Here is an 18,956-nt window from a genome sequence, read left to right as displayed (position 1 = left end):
GTGATATTATGGGGAGGGGGCTGCAGGTGATATTATGGGGAGGGGGCTGCAGGGATATTATAGGGGAGGGGGCTGCAGGGATATTATAGGGGAGGGGGCTGCAGGGATATTATAGGGGAGGGGTGCAGGGATATCATGGGGGAGGGGGCTGCAGGGATATTATAGGGGAGGGGTGCAGGGATATTATGGGGGAGGGGGCTGCAGGGATATTATGGGGGGGTGCAGGGATATTATGGGGGAGGGGGCTGCAGGGATATTATAGGGGAGGGGTGCAGGGGTATTATGGGGGAGGGGGCTGCAGGGATATTATAGGGGAGGGGTGCAGGGATATTATGGGGGAGGGGGCTGCAGGGATATTATAGGGGAGGGGTGCAGGGATATTATGGGGGAGGGGGCTGCAGGGATATTATGGGGGGGTGCAGGGATATGGGGGAGGGGGCTGCAGGGATATTATAGGGGAGGGGGCTGCAGGGATATTATGGGGAGGGGTGCAGGGATATTATGGGGGTGGGGGCTGCAGGTGATATTATGGGGGTGGGGGCTGCAGGTGATATTATGGGGGTGGGGGCTGCAGGTGATATTATGGGGGAGGGGGCTGCAGGGATATTATGGGGGAGGGGGCTGCAGGGATATTATGGGGGAGGGGTGCAGGGATATTATGGGGTAGGGGGCTGCAGTGATATTATGGGGGAGGGGACTGCAGGGATATTATGGGGGAGGGGGCTGCAGGGATATTATAGGGGTGGGGGCTGCAGGTGAGGCTTTTAGTTGCTTCCCCTCTTTGTCCTGCACTTCCTGTTATTATGCAGCAGGTGTCGCTGTGTTTCGGAGAAGAGACCGGAAGGGGCGGGGCGGATGCCGGAAGTGATGGTGTGACCTTCCGGGCGGTGCAGCATGGCGGCGCTGGCTGTGCCCGGGCTCTGGAGTCCCGGTGAGTGGCGGCCGCTGGATACAATGTTGGTGAATGGCAGTGGGGTTGTTACAGTGTAACAGCACAGACTTCGGAGAGACTGGGATCTATGTTATCACCGGCACAATGTGTGAGGAGCCCGGGTGTCATTACATACGGGAGGGGGGGAGATACTCTGGGGGGGGGGGGGGTCTGTGTGTCTGGGTGTCCTCTGCTCTGATTGCCTCTGTCCTCCATCTCTTCCAGTGATCCCCAGACTCGGTGGTCTCCTCTGGGCGGCAGCGTCATGGCGGCTCTCCTCCTCCTCCTGCGCCTCCTCCTCCTCCATGTATCGGAGCAGCAGAAGATTTGGGGGCACCCCGTCCCCTGCAGCTGAGACCCCGGAGGCCGGTGTGAGGGGTCAGTGTCTGGAGACCCCCGCCACGACTTGGCAGTTCAGTTATTGTGATGCTGTGTTAACCCTTTCCTCCTCCGGTTCCTGTAGATTTCTCGGACTGGTTGATCTCGGAGCCGCTGAAACATCCGGATTTCTTTAACGTGAAGGAGCTGCTCTCCATCCGGACGTTGTTTGATGCTCGGGTTCATCTGGGACACAAGAAGGGCTGTCGTCACAGGTACGAGGGCGATGACCAGAGGCAGCGCCACCCATGTGTGTAGGTTGTGTTTGGTACTACAGCTCTATTACAGGACTGCAGTACTGGGCACAACATGATTTGTAATAACCCCTTAACGACGTGTGACAGGCTGCATATTGCAGCAAACACCCACTGGTAATACCCGCCGTCACTGCTGGCACCAATCGCGGGTGTTGTTAACTCTGTAAATGCCTCTGGCAAAGCTGCTGGAGGCATTTAAATCCTGTGGACGCCATATTGGATTTGATTGCCACCCCCTGTGACGTAATTGGGAGGGGGGGAATAGGTTGCACTCCCTTACCTCACCACTGCTGCATCACTCCACGATGGCTACCCCCACTCTGCTAGAAGACTACATCTCCCACAATCCCCCTGGTCAGCACAGCTTCTTCACACAGGGAGGTGCAGCCGCACCCCCTCAGCAGGGAGCTGCCAGGGCACAGGGGTGACAAGGGGGGCAGAAGATTTAATGACACAGTGAAGTGATAAGTGTGAGGTCAGTCTGTGTCACTGGAGAACCCCTTATAAGTACCCTCAGTATCTTCCGACTTATCCCTGCTACAACTGGTGGGGGGCCAGGGAGCTGCTTCCTTACTATGTGCTCCTAGAGGGATTATTTTAACCCCATTTCCCTAAAACACGTATAAAAATAAACTGTAGAAATCCTAAACATGACGAGTATCATCGCCTCCCAAAATGCCCGATCCATCAAAATATTATTCCCACCCGATAACGAAAAATGGCGGCCAAATGTCCGAATCGACACTTTTTTGCAATTTTTCCTTTCAAGAATATTTGAATAAAAAATGATCAATCATAAAAGTCCCGAATTGTTAGAAGTTAATACTCCAGCACATACACAGGCCCCGAACCAAAGTGATTGGCCTCAGAATTGGGCAGAATGGCAAATATTTTTTTTGTGCGCCAGAAATCATGAATCTGGTGCTTCCCCTGCACTGGCCCCACAGTTCACCAACTTTTTTGTGGTGCACCTTTAACATGGGGCGTGCGACAGACCGTAGCGGCGCAGACATTTCTTATACTTGTGCAGCCGCTTACACCTAAAAGAACAAACAAAATCTGACAGAAAACTGGCGCAAGGACCTTAGTAAATGTGGTCTGGTATTTCCATTCACTGACATGAAGAATGGAGTCGCAGGACCTGTGTAGTGTTGGTGAGGTGGGCGGGTCTGTCCTTGGTAGTGGGTGGGGACAGCACGTGTGCATCTCATTACTGTCCTTGTTTCTATTGGTCCAGGCTGATGGAGTCCTACATCTTTGGCTGCCGATTGGATCAAGACATCATTGACCTGAACCAGACCCTGGAGCACCTGCAGCTGGCGCTCAACTTCACCGCACACGTGGCGTACCGCAACGGCATCATCTTGTTCGTGTGCCGCAATCGTCAGTTCAGTCACCAGGTAGAGACTCTGGCGGAGGAGTGCGGGGAGTACGCCCACACGCGCTTCTGGAGGGGTGGCCTCCTGACCAACGCCAACATCCAGTACAGCCACGGCGTCCGCCTCCCGGACCTCATGGTCTTCCTTGGGACTCTCAATACCGTCTTTGAGCAGCACGTTGCCATCAGGGACGCCGCCAAGATGAACATCCCAACAGTGGGAATAGTGGACAGCAACTGCAACCCCAGCCTGATCAGCTACCCCATCCCCGGCAACGACGACAGCCCCACCGCCATGGAGCTCTACTGCCAGCTCTTCAAGATGACCATCACCCGCGCCAAAGCCAAGAGGAAGCAGATGGAGATCCTGTATGGACTGAGGAATAAGATGGAAGATTCCTAACGCCCCCATCCCTGTAAATTGTTCACTATAAATAAAGTTGTTTAATTCTTGCTCTGTACCTGGTTATAATGTGATGAGCGACTTCTCCTCCGGCTGATATCCCGGGATAATATGGAGGCAACTTCCCCCCCCATCACTGGCCTCTCCTGCTGGATGTGCCGAGGAGGTGCAGCCTTATTCATACAGAAAGGATTAGATGTTCCCCCTGAATCTGTATCCGGCCATGGGGTGCCACGTGTACTGCAGAGCCTGCGAGCTCCGGCATTACAGAATTACCCTGAAGTCTGTAAATATTCACACAGAGTCCTGTCTTTATAATGTCAGTCAGAGAAGTATGTATAAAAGAACAAAAGCCACGTCAATGGCTGCAAAGTACATGTATAACATCATAAAGCGCCCAGTTGTCATATCACACAGCACCACTAGATGGCAGCACAGCGCCCGGCTCTCATGTGTCTGCAGGATGTAATAACACACAGCACCACTAGATGGCAGCACAGCGCCCGGCTCTCATGTGTCTGCAGGATGTAATAACACACAGCACCACTAGATGGCAGCACAGCGCTCGGCTGTCATGTGTCTGCAGGATGTAATAACACACAGCACCACTAGATGGCAGCACAGCGCCGGCTCTCATGTGTCTGCAGGATGTAATAACACACAGCACCACTAGATGGCAGCACAGCGCCCGGCTCTCATGTGTCTGCAGGAGGTAATAACACACAGCACCACTAGATGGCAGCACAGCGCCCGGCTCTCATGTGTCTGCAGGAGGGTGTAATAACACACAGCACCACTAGATGGCAGCACAGCGCCGGCTCTCATGTGTCTGCAGGATGTAATAACACACAGCACCACTAGATGGCAGCACAGCGCCCGGCTCTCATGTGTCTGCAGGAGGGTGTAATAACACACAGCACCACTAGATGGCAGCACAGCGCCCGGCTCTCATGTGTCTGCAGGATGTAATAACACACAGCACCACTAGATGGCAGCACAGCGCCCGGCTCTCATGTGTCTGCAGGATGTAATATCACACAGCACCACTAGATGGCAGCACAGCACCCGGCTCTCATGTGTCTGCAGGAGGATGTAATAACACACAGCACCACTAGATGGCAGCACAGCGCCCGGCTCTCATGTGTCTGCAGGAGGGTGTAATAACACACAGCACCACTAGATGGCAGCACAGCGCCCGGCTCTCATGTGTCTGCAGGATGTAATAACACACAGCACCACTAGATGGCAGCACAGCGCCGGCTCTCATGTGTCTGCAGGATGTAATAACACACAGCACCACTAGATGGCAGCACAGCGCCCGGCTCTCATGTGTCTGCAGGAGGGTGTAATAACACACAGCACCACTAGATGGCAGCACAGCGCCCGGCTCTCATGTGTCTGCAGGAGGGTGTAATAACACACAGCACCACTAGATGGCAGCACAGCGCCCGGCTCTCATGTGTCTGCAGGAGGGTGTAATAACACACAGCACCACTAGATGGCAGCACAGCGCCCGGCTCTCATGTGTCTGCAGGAGGATGTAATAACACACAGCACCACTAGATGGCAGCACAGCGCCCGGCTCTCATGTGTCTGCAGGAGGTAATAACACACAGCACCACTAGATGGCAGCACAGCGCCCGGCTCTCATGTGTCTGCAGGAGGTAATAACACACAGCACCACTAGATGGCAGCACAGCGCCGGCTCTCATGTGTCTGCAGGAAGTAATAACACACAGCACCACTAGATGGCAGCACAGCGCCCGGCTCTCATGTGTCTGCAGGATGTAATAACACACAGCACCACTAGATGGCAGCACAGCGCCCGGCTCTCATGTGTCTGCAGGAGGTAATAACACACAGCACCACTAGATGGCAGCACAGCGCCGGCTCTCATGTGTCTGCAGGAGGATGTAATAACACACAGCACCACTAGATGGCAGCACAGCACCCGGCTCTCATGTGTCTGCAGGAGGGTGTAATAACACACAGCACCACTAGATGGCAGCACAGCGCCCGGCTCTCATGTGTCTGCAGGAGGATATGTAATAACACACAGCACCACTAGATGGCAGCACAGCGCCCGGCTCTCATGTGTCTGCAGGAGGGTGTAATAACACACAGCACCACTAGATGGCAGCACAGCGCCCGGCTCTCATGTGTCTGCAGGATGTAATAACACACAGCACCACTAGATGGCAGCACAGCGCCCGGCTCTCATGTGTCTGCAGGAGGATGTAATAACACACAGCACCACTAGATGGCAGCACAGCGCCCGGCTGTCATGTGTCTGCAGGAGGTAATAACACACAGCACCACTAGATGGCAGCACAGCGACCGGCTGTCATGTATCTGCAGGAGGTAATAACACACAGCACCACTAGATGGCAGCACAGCGCCCGGCTCTCATGTGTCTGCAGGAGGTAATAACACATAGCACCACTAGATGGCAGCACAGCGCCCGGCTCTCATGTGTCTGCAGGAGGATGTAATAACACACAGCACCACTAGATGGCAGCACAGCGCCCGGCTCTCATGTGTCTGCAGGATGTAATAACACACAGCACCACTAGATGGCAGCACAGCGCCCGGCTCTCATGTGTCTGCAGGATGTAATAACACACAGCACCACTAGATGGCAGCACAGCGCCCGGCTCTCATGTGTCTGCAGGATGTAATAACACACAGCACCACTAGATGGCAGCACAGCGCCGGCTCTCATGTGTCTGCAGGATGTAATAACACACAGCACCACTAGATGGCAGCACAGCGCCCGGCTCTCATGTGTCTGCAGGATGTAATAACACACAGCACCACTAGATGGCAGCACAGCGCCCGGCTCTCATGTGTCTGCAGGATGTAATAACACACAGCACCACTAGATGGCAGCACAGCGCCCGGCTCTCATGTGTCTGCAGGAGGTAATAACACACAGCACCACTAGATGGCAGCACAGCGCCTGGCTCTCATGTGTCTGCAGGATGTAATAACACACAGCACCACTAGATGGCAGCACAGCGCCCGGCTCTCATGTGTCTGCAGGAGGTAATAACACACAGCACCACTAGATGGCAGCACAGCGCCCGACTCTCATGTGTCTGCAGGATGTAATAACACACAGCACCACTAGATGGTAGCACAGCGCCCGGCTGTCATGTGTCTGCAGGAGGATGTAATAACACACAGCACCACTAGATGCCAGCACAGCGCCCGTCTGTCATGTGTCTGCAGGAGGATGTAATATCACACAGCACCACTAGATGGCTGCACAGCGCCCGGCTCTCATGTGTCTGCAGGATGTAATAACACACAGCACCACTAGATGGCAGCACAGCACCCGGCTCTCATGTGTCTGCAGGATGTAATAACACACAGCACCACTAGATGGCAGCACAGCGCCCGGCTCTCATGTGTCTGCAGGAGGATGTAATAACACACAGCACCACTAGATGGCAGCACAGCGCCCGGCTCTCATGTGTCTGCAGGAGGATGTAATAACACACAGCACCACTAGATGGCAGCACAGCGCCCGGCTCTCATGTGTCTGCAGGATGTAATAACACACAGCACCACTAGATGGCAGCACAGCGCCCGGCTCTCATGTGTCTGCAGGAGGATGTAATAACACACAGCACCACTAGATGGCAGCACAGCGCCCGGCTCTCATGTGTCTGCAGGAGGGTGTAATAACACACAGCACCACTAGATGGCAGCACAGCGCCCGGCTCTCATGTGTCTGCAGGATGTAATAACACACAGCACCACTAGATGGCAGCACAGCGCCCGGCTGTCATGTGTCTGCAGGATGTAATAACACACAGCACCACTAGATGGCAGCACAGCGCCCGGCTCTCATGTGTCTGCAGGAGGATGTAATAACACACAGCACCACTAGATGGCAGCACAGCGCCCGGCTCTCATGTGTCTGCAGGATGTAATATCACACAGCACCACTAGATGGCATCACAGCGCCGGCTCTCATGTGTCTGCAGGATGTAATATCACACAGCACCACTAGATGGCAGCACAGCGCCCGGCTGTCATGTGTCTGCAGGAGGTAATAACACACAACACCACTAGATGGCAGCACAGCGCCCGGCTCTCATGTGTCTGCAGGAGGATGTAATATCACACAGCACCACTAGATGGCAGCACAGCGCCCGGCTCTCATGTGTCTGCAGGATGTAATAACACACAGCACCACTAGATGGAAGCACAGCGCCCGGCTCTCATGTGTCTGCAGGATGTAATAACACACAGCACCACTAGATGGCAGCACAGCGCCCGGCTCTCATGTGTCTGCAGGATGTAATAACACACAGCACCACTAGATGGCAGCACAGCGCCCGGCTCTCATGTGTCTGCAGGATGTAATAACACACAGCACCACTAGATGGCAGCACAGCGCCGGCTCTCATGTGTCTGCAGGAGGAGGTAATAACACACAGCACCACTAGATGGCAGCATAGCGCCGGCTCTCATGTGTCTGCAGGATGTAATAACACACAGCACCACTAGATGGCAGCACAGCGCCGGCTCTCATGTGTCTGCAGGAGGTAATAACACACAGCACCACTAGATGGCATCACAGCGCCCGGCTCTCATGTGTCTGCAGGATGTAATAACACACAGCACCACTAGATGGCAGCACAGCGCCCGGCTCTCATGTGTCTGCAGGAGGATGTAATAACACACAGCACCACTAGATGGCAGCACAGCGCCCGGCTGTCATGTGTCTGCAGAATGTAATAACACACAGCACCACTAGATGGCAGCACAGAGCCCGGCTCTCATGTGTCTGCAGGATGTAATAACACACAGCACCACTAGATGGCAGCACAGCGCCCGGCTCTCATGTGTCTGCAGGATGTAATAACACACAGCACCACTAGATGGCAGCACAGCGCCCGGGTTTCTCATGTGTCTGCAGGATGTAATAACACACAGCACCACTAGATGGCAGCACAGCGCCCGGGTCTCTCATGTGTCTGCAGGATGTAATAACACACAGCACCACTAGATGGCAGCACAGCGCCCGGCTGTCATGTGTCTGCAGGAGGTAATAACACACAGCACCACTAGATGGCAGCACAGCGCCCGGCTCTCATGTGTCTGCAGGATGTAATAACACACAGCACCACTAGATGGCAGCACAGCGCCCGGCTCTCATGTGTCTGCAGGATGTAATAACACACAGCACCACTAGATGGCAGCACAGCGCCGGCTGTCATGTGTCTGCAGGAGGTAATAACACACAGCACCACTAGATGACAGCACAGCGCCCAGCTCTCATGTGTCTGCAGGATGTAATAACACACAGCACCACTAGATGGCAGCACAGCGCCCGGCTCTCATGTGTCTGCAGGATGTAATAACACACAGCACCACTAGATGGCAGCACAGCGCCCGGCTCTCATGTGTCTGCAGGATGTAATAACACACAGCACCACTAGATGGTAGCACAGCGCCCGGCTGTCATGTGTCTGCAGGAGGTAATAACACACAGCACCACTAGATGGCAGCACAGCGCCCGGGTTTCTCATGTGTCTGCAGGATGTAATAACACACAGCACCACTAGATGGCAGCACAGCGCCCGGATCTCTCATGTGTCTGCAGGATGTAATAACACACAGCACCACTAGATGGCAGCACAGCGCCCGGCTGTCATGTGTCTGCAGGAGGTAATAACACACAGCACCACTAGATGGCAGCACAGCGCCCGGCTGTCATGTGTCTGCAGGATGTAATAACACACAGCACCACTAGATGACAGCACAGCGCCCGGCTCTCATGTGTCTGCAGGATGTAATAACACACAGCACCACTAGATGGCAGCACAGCGCCGGCTCTCATGTGTCTGCAGGATGTAATAACACACAGCACCACTAGATGGCAGCACAGCGCCCGGCTCTCATGTGTCTGCAGGATGTAATAACACACAGCACCACTAGATGGCAGCACAGCGCCCGGCTCTCATGTGTCTGCAGGAGGGTGTAATAACACACAGCACCACTAGATGGCAGCACAGCGCCCGGCTCTCATGTGTCTGCAGGAGGTAATAACACACAGCACCACTAGATGGCAGCACAGCGCCCGGCTCTCATGTGTCTGCAGGATGTAATAACACACAGCACCACTAGATGGCAGCACATCACCCGGCTGTCATGTGTCTGCAGGAGGTAATAACACACAGCACCACTAGATGGCAGCACAGCGCCGGCTCTCATGTGTCTGCAGGAGGTAATAACACACAGCACCACTAGATGGCAGCACAGCGCCCGGCTCTCATGTGTCTGCAGGAGGATGTAATAACACACAGCACCACTAGATGGCAGCACAGCGCCGGCTCTCATGTGTCTGCAGGATGTAATAACACACAGCACCACTAGATGGCAGCACAGCGCCCGGCTCTCATGTGTCTGCAGGAGGTAATAACACACAGCACCACTAGATGGCATCACAGCGCCCGGCTCTCATGTGTCTGCAGGATGTAATAACACACAGCACCACTAGATGGCAGCACAGCGCCCGGCTCTCATGTGTCTGCAGGAGGATATAATAACACACAGCACCACTAGATGGCAGCACAGCGCCCGGCTGTCATGTGTCTGCAGGAGGGTGTAATAACACACAGCACCACTAGATGGCAGCACAGCGCCCGGCTGTCATGTGTCTGCAGGAGGTAATAACACACAGCACCACTAGATGGCAGCACAGCGCCCGGCTCTCATGTGTCTGCAGGAGGTAATAACACACAGCACCACTAGATGGCAGCACAGCGCCCGGCTCTCATGTGTCTGCAGGATGTAATAACACACAGCACCACTAGATGGCAGCACAGCGCCCGGCTCTCATGTGTCTGCAGGAGGATGTAATAACACACAGCACCACTAGATGGCAGCACAGCGCCGGCTCTCATGTGTCTGCAGGATGTAATAACACACAGCACCACTAGATGGCAGCACAGCGCCCGGCTCTCATGTGTCTGCAGGAGGATGTAATAACACACAGCACCACTAGATGGCAGCACAGCGCCGGCTCTCATGTGTTTGTAGGAGGTAATAACACACAGCACCACTAGATGGCAGCACAGCGCCCGGCTCTCATGTGTCTGCAGGAGGTAATAACACACAGCACCACTAGATGGCAGCACAGCGCCCGGCTCTCATGTGTCTGCAGGAGGTAATAACACACAGCACCACTAGATGGCAGCACAGCGCCGGCTCTCATGTGTCTGCAGGATGTAATAACACACAGCACCACTAGATGGCAGCACAGCGCCCGGCTCTCATGTGTCTGCAGGAGGATGTAATAACACACAGCACCACTAGATGGCAGCACAGCGCCGGCTCTCATGTGTCTGCAGGATGTAATAACACACAGCACCACTAGATGGCAGCACAGCGCCCGGCTCTCATGTGTCTGCAGGAGGATGTAATAACACACAGCACCACTAGATGGCAGCACAGCGCCGGCTCTCATGTGTTTGTAGGAGGTAATAACACACAGCACCACTAGATGGCAGCACAGCGCCCGGCTCTCATGTGTCTGCAGGAGGTAATAACACACAGCACCACTAGATGGCATCACAGCGCCCGGCTCTCATGTGTCTGCAGGATGTAATAACACACAGCACCACTAGATGGCAGCACAGCGCCCGGCTCTCATGTGTCTGCAGGATGTAATAACACACAGCACCACTAGATGGCAGCACAGCGCCCGGCTGTCATGTGTCTGCAGGAGGTAATAACACACAGCACCACTAGATGGCAGCACAGCGCCCGGCTCTCATGTGTCTGCAGGAGGATATAATAACACACAGCACCACTAGATGGCAGCACAGCGCCCGGCTCTCATGTGTCTGCAGGAGGTAATAACACACAGCACCACTAGATGGCAGCACAGCGCCCGGCTGTCATGTGTCTGCAGGAGGTAATAACACACAGCACCACTAGATGGCAGCACAGCGCCCGGCTCTCATGTGTCTGCAGGAGGTAATAACACACAGCACCACTAGATGGCAGCACAGCGCCGGCTCTCATGTGTCTGCAGGATGTAATAACACACAGCACCACTAGATGGCAGCACAGCGCCCGGCTCTCATGTGTCTGCAGAATGTAATAACACACAGCACCACTAGATGGCAGCACAGCGCCCGGCTCTCATGTGTCTGCAGGATGTAATAACACACAGCACCACTAGATGGCAGCACAGCGCCCGGCTCTCATGTGTCTGCAGGAGGATGTAATAACACACAGCACCACTAGATGGCAGCACAGCGCTCGGCTGTCATGTGTCTGCAGGAGGATGTAATAACACACAGCACCACTAGATGGCAGCACAGCGCCCGGCTCTCATGTGTCTGCAGGATGTAATAACACACAGCACCACTAGATGGCAGCACAGCGCCCGGCTGTCATGTGTCTGCAGGATGTAATAACACACAGCACCACTAGATGGCAGCACAGCGCCGGCTCTCATGTGTCTGCAGGATGTAATAACACACAGCACCACTAGATGGCAGCACAGCGCCCGGCTCTCATGTGTCTGCAGGATGTAATAACACACAGCACCACTAGATGGCAGCACAGCGCCCGGCTCTCATGTGTCTGCAGGATGTAATAACACACAGCACCACTAGATGGCAGCACAGCGCCCGGCTCTCATGTGTCTGCAGGATGTAATAACACACAGCACCACTAGATGGCAGCACAGCGCCCGGCTCTCATGTGTCTGCAGGAGGTAATAACACACAGCACCACTAGATGGCAGCACAGCGCCCGGCTCTCATGTGTCTGCAGGAGGATATAATAACACACAGCACCACTAGATGGCAGCACAGCGCCCGGCTGTCATGTGTCTGCAGGAGGTAATAACACACAGCACCACTAGATGGCAGCACAGCGCCCGGCTCTCATGTGTCTGCAGGATGTAATAACACACAGCACCACTAGATGGCAGCACAGCGCCCGGCTCTCATGTGTCTGCAGGATGTAATAACACACAGCACCACTACATGGCAGCACAGCGCCCGGGTCTCTCATGTGTCTACAGGAAGTAATAACACACAGCACCACTAGATGGCAGCACAGCGCCCGGCTCTCATGTGTCTGCAGGAGGGTGTAATAACACACAGCACCACTAGATGGCAGCACAGCGCCCGGCTCTCATGTGTCTGCAGGAGGATGTAATAACACACAGCACCACTAGATGGCAGCACAGCGCCCGGCTCTCATGTGTCTGCAGGAGGTAATAACACACAGCACCACTAGATGGCAGCACAGCGCCCGGCTCTCATGTGTCTGCAGGAGGTAATAACACACAGCACCACTAGATGGCAGCACAGCGCCGGCTCTCATGTGTCTGCAGGAAGTAATAACACACAGCACCACTAGATGGCAGCACAGCGCCCGGCTCTCATGTGTCTGCAGGATGTAATAACACACAGCACCACTAGATGGCAGCACAGCGCCCGGCTCTCATGTGTCTGCAGGAGGTAATAACACACAGCACCACTAGATGGCAGCACAGCGCCGGCTCTCATGTGTCTGCAGGAGGATGTAATAACACACAGCACCACTAGATGGCAGCACAGCACCCGGCTCTCATGTGTCTGCAGGAGGGTGTAATAACACACAGCACCACTAGATGGCAGCACAGCGCCCGGCTCTCATGTGTCTGCAGGAGGATATGTAATAACACACAGCACCACTAGATGGCAGCACAGCGCCCGGCTCTCATGTGTCTGCAGGAGGGTGTAATAACACACAGCACCACTAGATGGCAGCACAGCGCCCGGCTCTCATGTGTCTGCAGGATGTAATAACACACAGCACCACTAGATGGCAGCACAGCGCCCGGCTGTCATGTGTCTGCAGGAGGATGTAATAACACACAGCACCACTAGATGGCAGCACAGCGCCCGGCTCTCATGTGTCTGCAGGAGGATATGTAATAACACACAGCACCACTAGATGGCAGCACAGCGCCCGGCTCTCATGTGTCTGCAGGAGGATGTAATAACACACAGCACCACTAGATGGCAGCACAGCGACCGGCTGTCATGTATCTGCAGGAGGTAATAACACACAGCACCACTAGATGGCAGCACAGCGCCCGGCTCTCATGTGTCTGCAGGAGGTAATAACACATAGCACCACTAGATGGCAGCACAGCGCCCGGCTCTCATGTGTCTGCAGGATGTAATAACACACAGCACCACTAGATGGCAGCACAGCGCCCGGGTCTCTCATGTGTCTGCAGGATGTAATAACACACAGCACCACTAGATGGCAGCACAGCGCCCGGCTCTCATGTGTCTGCAGGATGTAATAACACACAGCACCACTAGATGGCAGCACAGCGCCCGGCTCTCATGTGTCTGCAGGAGGTAATAACACACAGCACCACTAGATGGCAGCACAGCGCCTGGCTCTCATGTGTCTGCAGGATGTAATAACACACACCACCACTAGATGGCAGCACAGCGCCCGGCTCTCATGTGTCTGCAGGAGGTAATAACACACAGCACCACTAGATGGCAGCACAGCGCCGGCTCTCATGTGTCTGCAGGATGTAATAACACACAGCACCACTAGATGGCAGCACATCACCCGGCTGTCATGTGTCTGCAGGATGTAATAACACACAGCACCACTAGATGGTAGCACAGCGCCCGGCTGTCATGTGTCTGCAGGAGGATGTTATAACACACAGCACCACTAGATGCCAGCACAGCGCCCGTCTGTCATGTGTCTGCAGGAGGATGTAATATCACACAGCACCACTAGATGGCAGCACAGCGCCGGCTCTCATGTGTCTGCAGGAGGTAATAACACACAGCACCACTAGATGGCTGCACAGCGCCCGGCTCTCATGTGTCTGCAGGATGTAATAACACACAGCACCACTAGATGGCAGCACAGCACCCGGCTCTCATGTGTCTGCAGGATGTAATAATAACACACAGCACCACTAGATGGCAGCACAGCGCCCGGCTCTCATGTGTCTGCAGGAGGATGTAATAACACACAGCACCACTAGATGGCAGCACAGCGCCCGGCTCTCATGTGTCTGCAGGAGGATGTAATAACACACAGCACCACTAGATGGCAGCACAGCGCCCGGCTCTCATGTGTCTGCAGGATGTAATAACACACAGCACCACTAGATGGCAGCACAGCGCCCGGCTCTCATGTGTCTGCAGGAGGATGTAATAACACACAGCACCACTAGATGGCAGCACAGCGCCCGGCTCTCATGTGTCTGCAGGATGTAATATCACACAGCACCACTAGATGGCATCACAGCGCCGGCTCTCATGTGTCTGCAGGATGTAATATCACACAGCACCACTAGATGGCAGCACAGCGCCCGGCTGTCATGTGTCTGCAGGAGGTAATAACACACAACACCACTAGATGGCAGCACAGCGCCCGGCTCTCATGTGTCTGCAGGAGGATGTAATATCACACAGCACCACTAGATGGCAGCACAGCGCCCGGCTCTCATGTGTCTGCAGGATGTAATAACACACAGCACCACTAGATGGAAGCACAGCGCCCGGCTCTCATGTGTCTGCAGGATGTAATAACACACAGCACCACTAGATGGCAGCACAGCGCCCGGCTCTCATGTGTCTGCAGGATGTAATAACACACAGCACCACTAGATGGCAGCACAGCGCCCGGCTCTCATGTGTCTGCAGGATGTAATAACACACAGCACCACTAGATGGCAGCACAGCGCCGGCTCTCATGTGTCTGCAGGAGGAGGTAATAACACACAGCACCACTAGATGGCAGCATAGCGCCGGCTCTCATGTGTCTGCAGGATGTAATAACACACAGCACCACTAGATGGCAGCACAGCGCCGGCTCTCATGTGTCTGCAGGAGGTAATAACACACAGCACCACTAGATGGCATCACAGCGCCCGGCTCTCATGTGTCTGCAGGATGTAATAACACACAGCACCACTAGATGGCAGCACAGCGCCCGGCTCTCATGTGTCTGCAGGAGGATGTAATAACACACAGCACCACTAGATGGCAGCACAGCGCCCGGCTGTCATGTGTCTGCAGAATGTAATAACACACAGCACCACTAGATGGCAGCACAGAGCCCGGCTCTCATGTGTCTGCAGGATGTAATAACACACAGCACCACTAGATGGCAGCACAGCGCCCGGCTCTCATGTGTCTGCAGGATGTAATAACACACAGCACCACTAGATGGCAGCACAGCGCCCGGGTTTCTCATGTGTCTGCAGGATGTAATAACACACAGCACCACTAGATGGCAGCACAGCGCCCGGGTCTCTCATGTGTCTGCAGGATGTAATAACACACAGCACCACTAGATGGCAGCACAGCGCCCGGCTGTCATGTGTCTGCAGGAGGTAATAACACACAGCACCACTAGATGGCAGCACAGCGCCCGGCTCTCATGTGTCTGCAGGATGTAATAACACACAGCACCACTAGATGGCAGCACAGCGCCCGGCTCTCATGTGTCTGCAGGATGTAATAACACACAGCACCACTAGATGGCAGCACAGCGCCGGCTGTCATGTGTCTGCAGGAGGTAATAACACACAGCACCACTAGATGACAGCACAGCGCCCAGCTCTCATGTGTCTGCAGGATGTAATAACACACAGCACCACTAGATGGCAGCACAGCGCCCGGCTCTCATGTGTCTGCAGGATGTAATAACACACAGCACCACTAGATGGCAGCACAGCGCCCGGCTCTCATGTGTCTGCAGGATGTAATAACACACAGCACCACTAGATGGTAGCACAGCGCCCGGCTGTCATGTGTCTGCAGGAGGTAATAACACACAGCACCACTAGATGGCAGCACAGCGCCCGGCTCTCATGTGTCTGCAGGATGTAATAACACACAGCACCACTAGATGGCAGCACAGCGCCCGGGTTTCTCATGTGTCTGCAGGATGTAATAACACACAGCACCACTAGATGGCAGCACAGCGCCCGGATCTCTCATGTGTCTGCAGGATGTAATAACACACAGCACCACTAGATGGCAGCACAGCGCCCGGCTGTCATGTGTCTGCAGGAGGTAATAACACACAGCACCACTAGATGGAGGCACAGCGCCCGGCTGTCATGTGTCTGCAGGATGTAATAACACACAGCACCACTAGATGACAGCACAGCGCCCGGCTCTCATGTGTCTGCAGGATGTAATAACACACAGCACCACTAGATGGCAGCACAGCGCCGGCTCTCATGTGTCTGCAGGATGTAATAACACACAGCACCACTAGATGGCAGCACAGCGCCCGGCTCTCATGTGTCTGCAGGATGTAATAACACACAGCACCACTAGATGGCAGCACAGCGCCCGGCTCTCATGTGTCTGCAGGAGGGTGTAATAACACACAGCACCACTAGATGGCAGCACAGCGCCCGGCTCTCATGTGTCTGCAGGAGGTAATAACACACAGCACCACTAGATGGCAGCACAGCGCCCGGCTCTCATGTGTCTGCAGGATGTAATAACACACAGCACCACTAAATGGCAGCACATCACCCGGCTGTCATGTGTCTGCAGGAGGTAATAACACACAGCACCACTAGATGGCAGCACAGCGCCGGCTCTCATGTGTCTGCAGGAGGTAATAACACACAGCACCACTAGATGGCAGCACAGCGCCCGGCTCTCATGTGTCTGCAGGAGGATGTAATAACACACAGCACCACTAGATGGCAGCACAGCGCCGGCTCTCATGTGTCTGCAGGATGTAATAACACACAGCACCACTAGATGGCAGCACAGCGCCCGGCTCTCATGTGTCTGCAGGAGGTAATAACACACAGCACCACTAGATGGCATCACAGCGCCCGGCTCTCATGTGTCTGCAGGATGTAATAACACACAGCACCACTAGATGGCAGCACAGCGCCCGGCTCTCATGTGTCTGCAGGAGGATATAATAACACACAGCACCACTAGATGGCAGCACAGCGCCCGGCTGTCATGTGTCTGCAGGAGGGTGTAATAACACACAGCACCACTAGATGGCAGCACAGCGCCCGGCTGTCATGTGTCTGCAGGAGGTAATAACACACAGCACCACTAGATGGCAGCACAGCGCCCGGCTCTCATGTGTCTGCAGGAGGTAATAACACACAGCACCACTAGATGGCAGCACAGCGCCCGGCTCTCATGTGTCTGCAGGATGTAATAACACACAGCACCACTAGATGGCAGCACAGCGCCCGGCTCTCATGTGTCTGCAGGAGGATGTAATAACACACAGCACCACTAGATGGCAGCACAGCGCCGGCTCTCATGTGTCTGCAGGATGTAATAACACACAGCACCACTAGATGGCAGCACAGCGCCCGGCTCTCATGTGTCTGCAGGAGGATGTAATAACACACAGCACCACTAGATGGCAGCACAGCGCCGGCTCTCATGTGTTTGTAGGAGGTAATAACACACAGCACCACTAGATGGCAGCACAGCGCCCGGCTCTCATGTGTCTGCAGGAGGTAATAACACACAGCACCACTAGATGGCAGCACAGCGCCCGGCTCTCATGTGTCTGCAGGAGGTAATAACACACAGCACCACTAGATGGCAGCACAGCGCCGGCTCTCATGTGTCTGCAGGATGTAATAACACACAGCACCACTAGATGGCAGCACAGCGCCCGGCTCTCATGTGTCTGCAGGAGGATGTAATAACACACAGCACCACTAGATGGCAGCACAGCGCCGGCTCTCATGTGTCTGCAGGATGTAATAACACACAGCACCACTAGATGGCAGCACAGCGCCCGGCTCTCATGTGTCTGCAGGAGGATGTAATAACACACAGCACCACTAGATGGCAGCACAGCGCCGGCTCTCATGTGTTTGTAGGAGGTAATAACACACAGCACCACTAGATGGCAGCACAGCGCCCGGCTCTCATGTGTCTGCAGGAGGTAATAACACACAGCACCACTAGATGGCATCACAGCGCCCGGCTCTCATGTGTCTGCAGGATGTAATAACACACAGCACCACTAGATGGCAGCACAGCGCCCGGCTCTCATGTGTCTGCAGGATGTAATAACACACAGCACCACTAGATGGCAGCACAGCGCCCGGCTGTCATGTGTCTGCAGGAGGTAATAACACACAGCACCACTAGATGGCAGCACAGCGCCCGGCTCTCATGTGTCTGCAGGAGGATATAATAACACACAGCACCACTAGATGGCAGCACAGCGCCCGGCTCTCATGTGTCTGCAGGAGGTAATAACACACAGCACCACTAGATGGCAGCACAGCGCCCGGCTGTCATGTGTCTGCAGGAGGTAATAACACACAGCACCACTAGATGGCAGCACAGCGCCCGGCTCTCATGTGTCTGCAGGAGGTAATAACACACAGCACCACTAGATGGCAGCACAGCGCCGGCTCTCATGTGTCTGCAGGATGTAATAACACACAGCACCACTAGATGGCAGCACAGCGCCCGGCTCTCATGTGTCTGCAGAATGTAATAACACACAGCACCACTAGATGGCAGCACAGCGCCCGGCTCTCATGTGTCTGCAGGATGTAATAACACACAGCACCACTAGATG

The 18,956-nt window shown here is 54.7% G+C and overlaps 1 protein-coding gene across 2 annotated transcripts; it reads left to right on the top strand.

The window, feature by feature from the left end:
• Positions 1-786: 786 nt before the first annotated feature.
• On the top strand, positions 787-3,397 carry MRPS2 (mitochondrial ribosomal protein S2). 2 transcript variants are annotated; one of them, XM_072131751.1, is made up of 4 exons: positions 787-931; positions 1,157-1,309; positions 1,395-1,524; positions 2,804-3,397. In XM_072131751.1, the coding sequence occupies exons 1-4, from the start codon at positions 895-897 to the stop codon at positions 3,345-3,347; spliced, it is 864 nt and encodes a 287-aa protein (XP_071987852.1). In that variant the 5' UTR covers positions 787-894; the 3' UTR covers positions 3,348-3,397. The 2 variants fall into 2 exon arrangements, with proteins under 2 accessions (XP_071987852.1, XP_071987851.1); XM_072131750.1 differs by having other exon boundaries at positions 901-1,040.
• The last annotated feature ends 15,559 nt before the right edge of the window (positions 3,398-18,956 follow it).

This window comes from Engystomops pustulosus, unplaced genomic scaffold (assembly GCF_040894005.1).
Source record: "Engystomops pustulosus unplaced genomic scaffold, aEngPut4.maternal MAT_SCAFFOLD_133, whole genome shotgun sequence".
Classification (NCBI taxonomy): domain Eukaryota; kingdom Metazoa; phylum Chordata; class Amphibia; order Anura; family Leptodactylidae; genus Engystomops; species Engystomops pustulosus.
Note: the sequence above shows the minus strand (reverse complement) of the source record. Positions and strands in the feature narration are given on the sequence as shown.

Excerpts from the sequence above, each read along its gene's own strand:
- MRPS2 (XM_072131750.1), top strand. The coding sequence starts at position 965 with ATGGCAGTGGGGTTGTTACAGTGTAACAGCACAGACTTCGGAGAGACT. Across the intron at positions 1,041-1,156 it reads TGTTATCACCGGCACAATGT|TGATCCCCAGACTCGGTGGT; the intron begins GTGAGGAGCCCG and ends CATCTCTTCCAG. Across the intron at positions 1,310-1,394 it reads CCCGGAGGCCGGTGTGAGGG|ATTTCTCGGACTGGTTGATC; the intron begins GTCAGTGTCTGG and ends CGGTTCCTGTAG.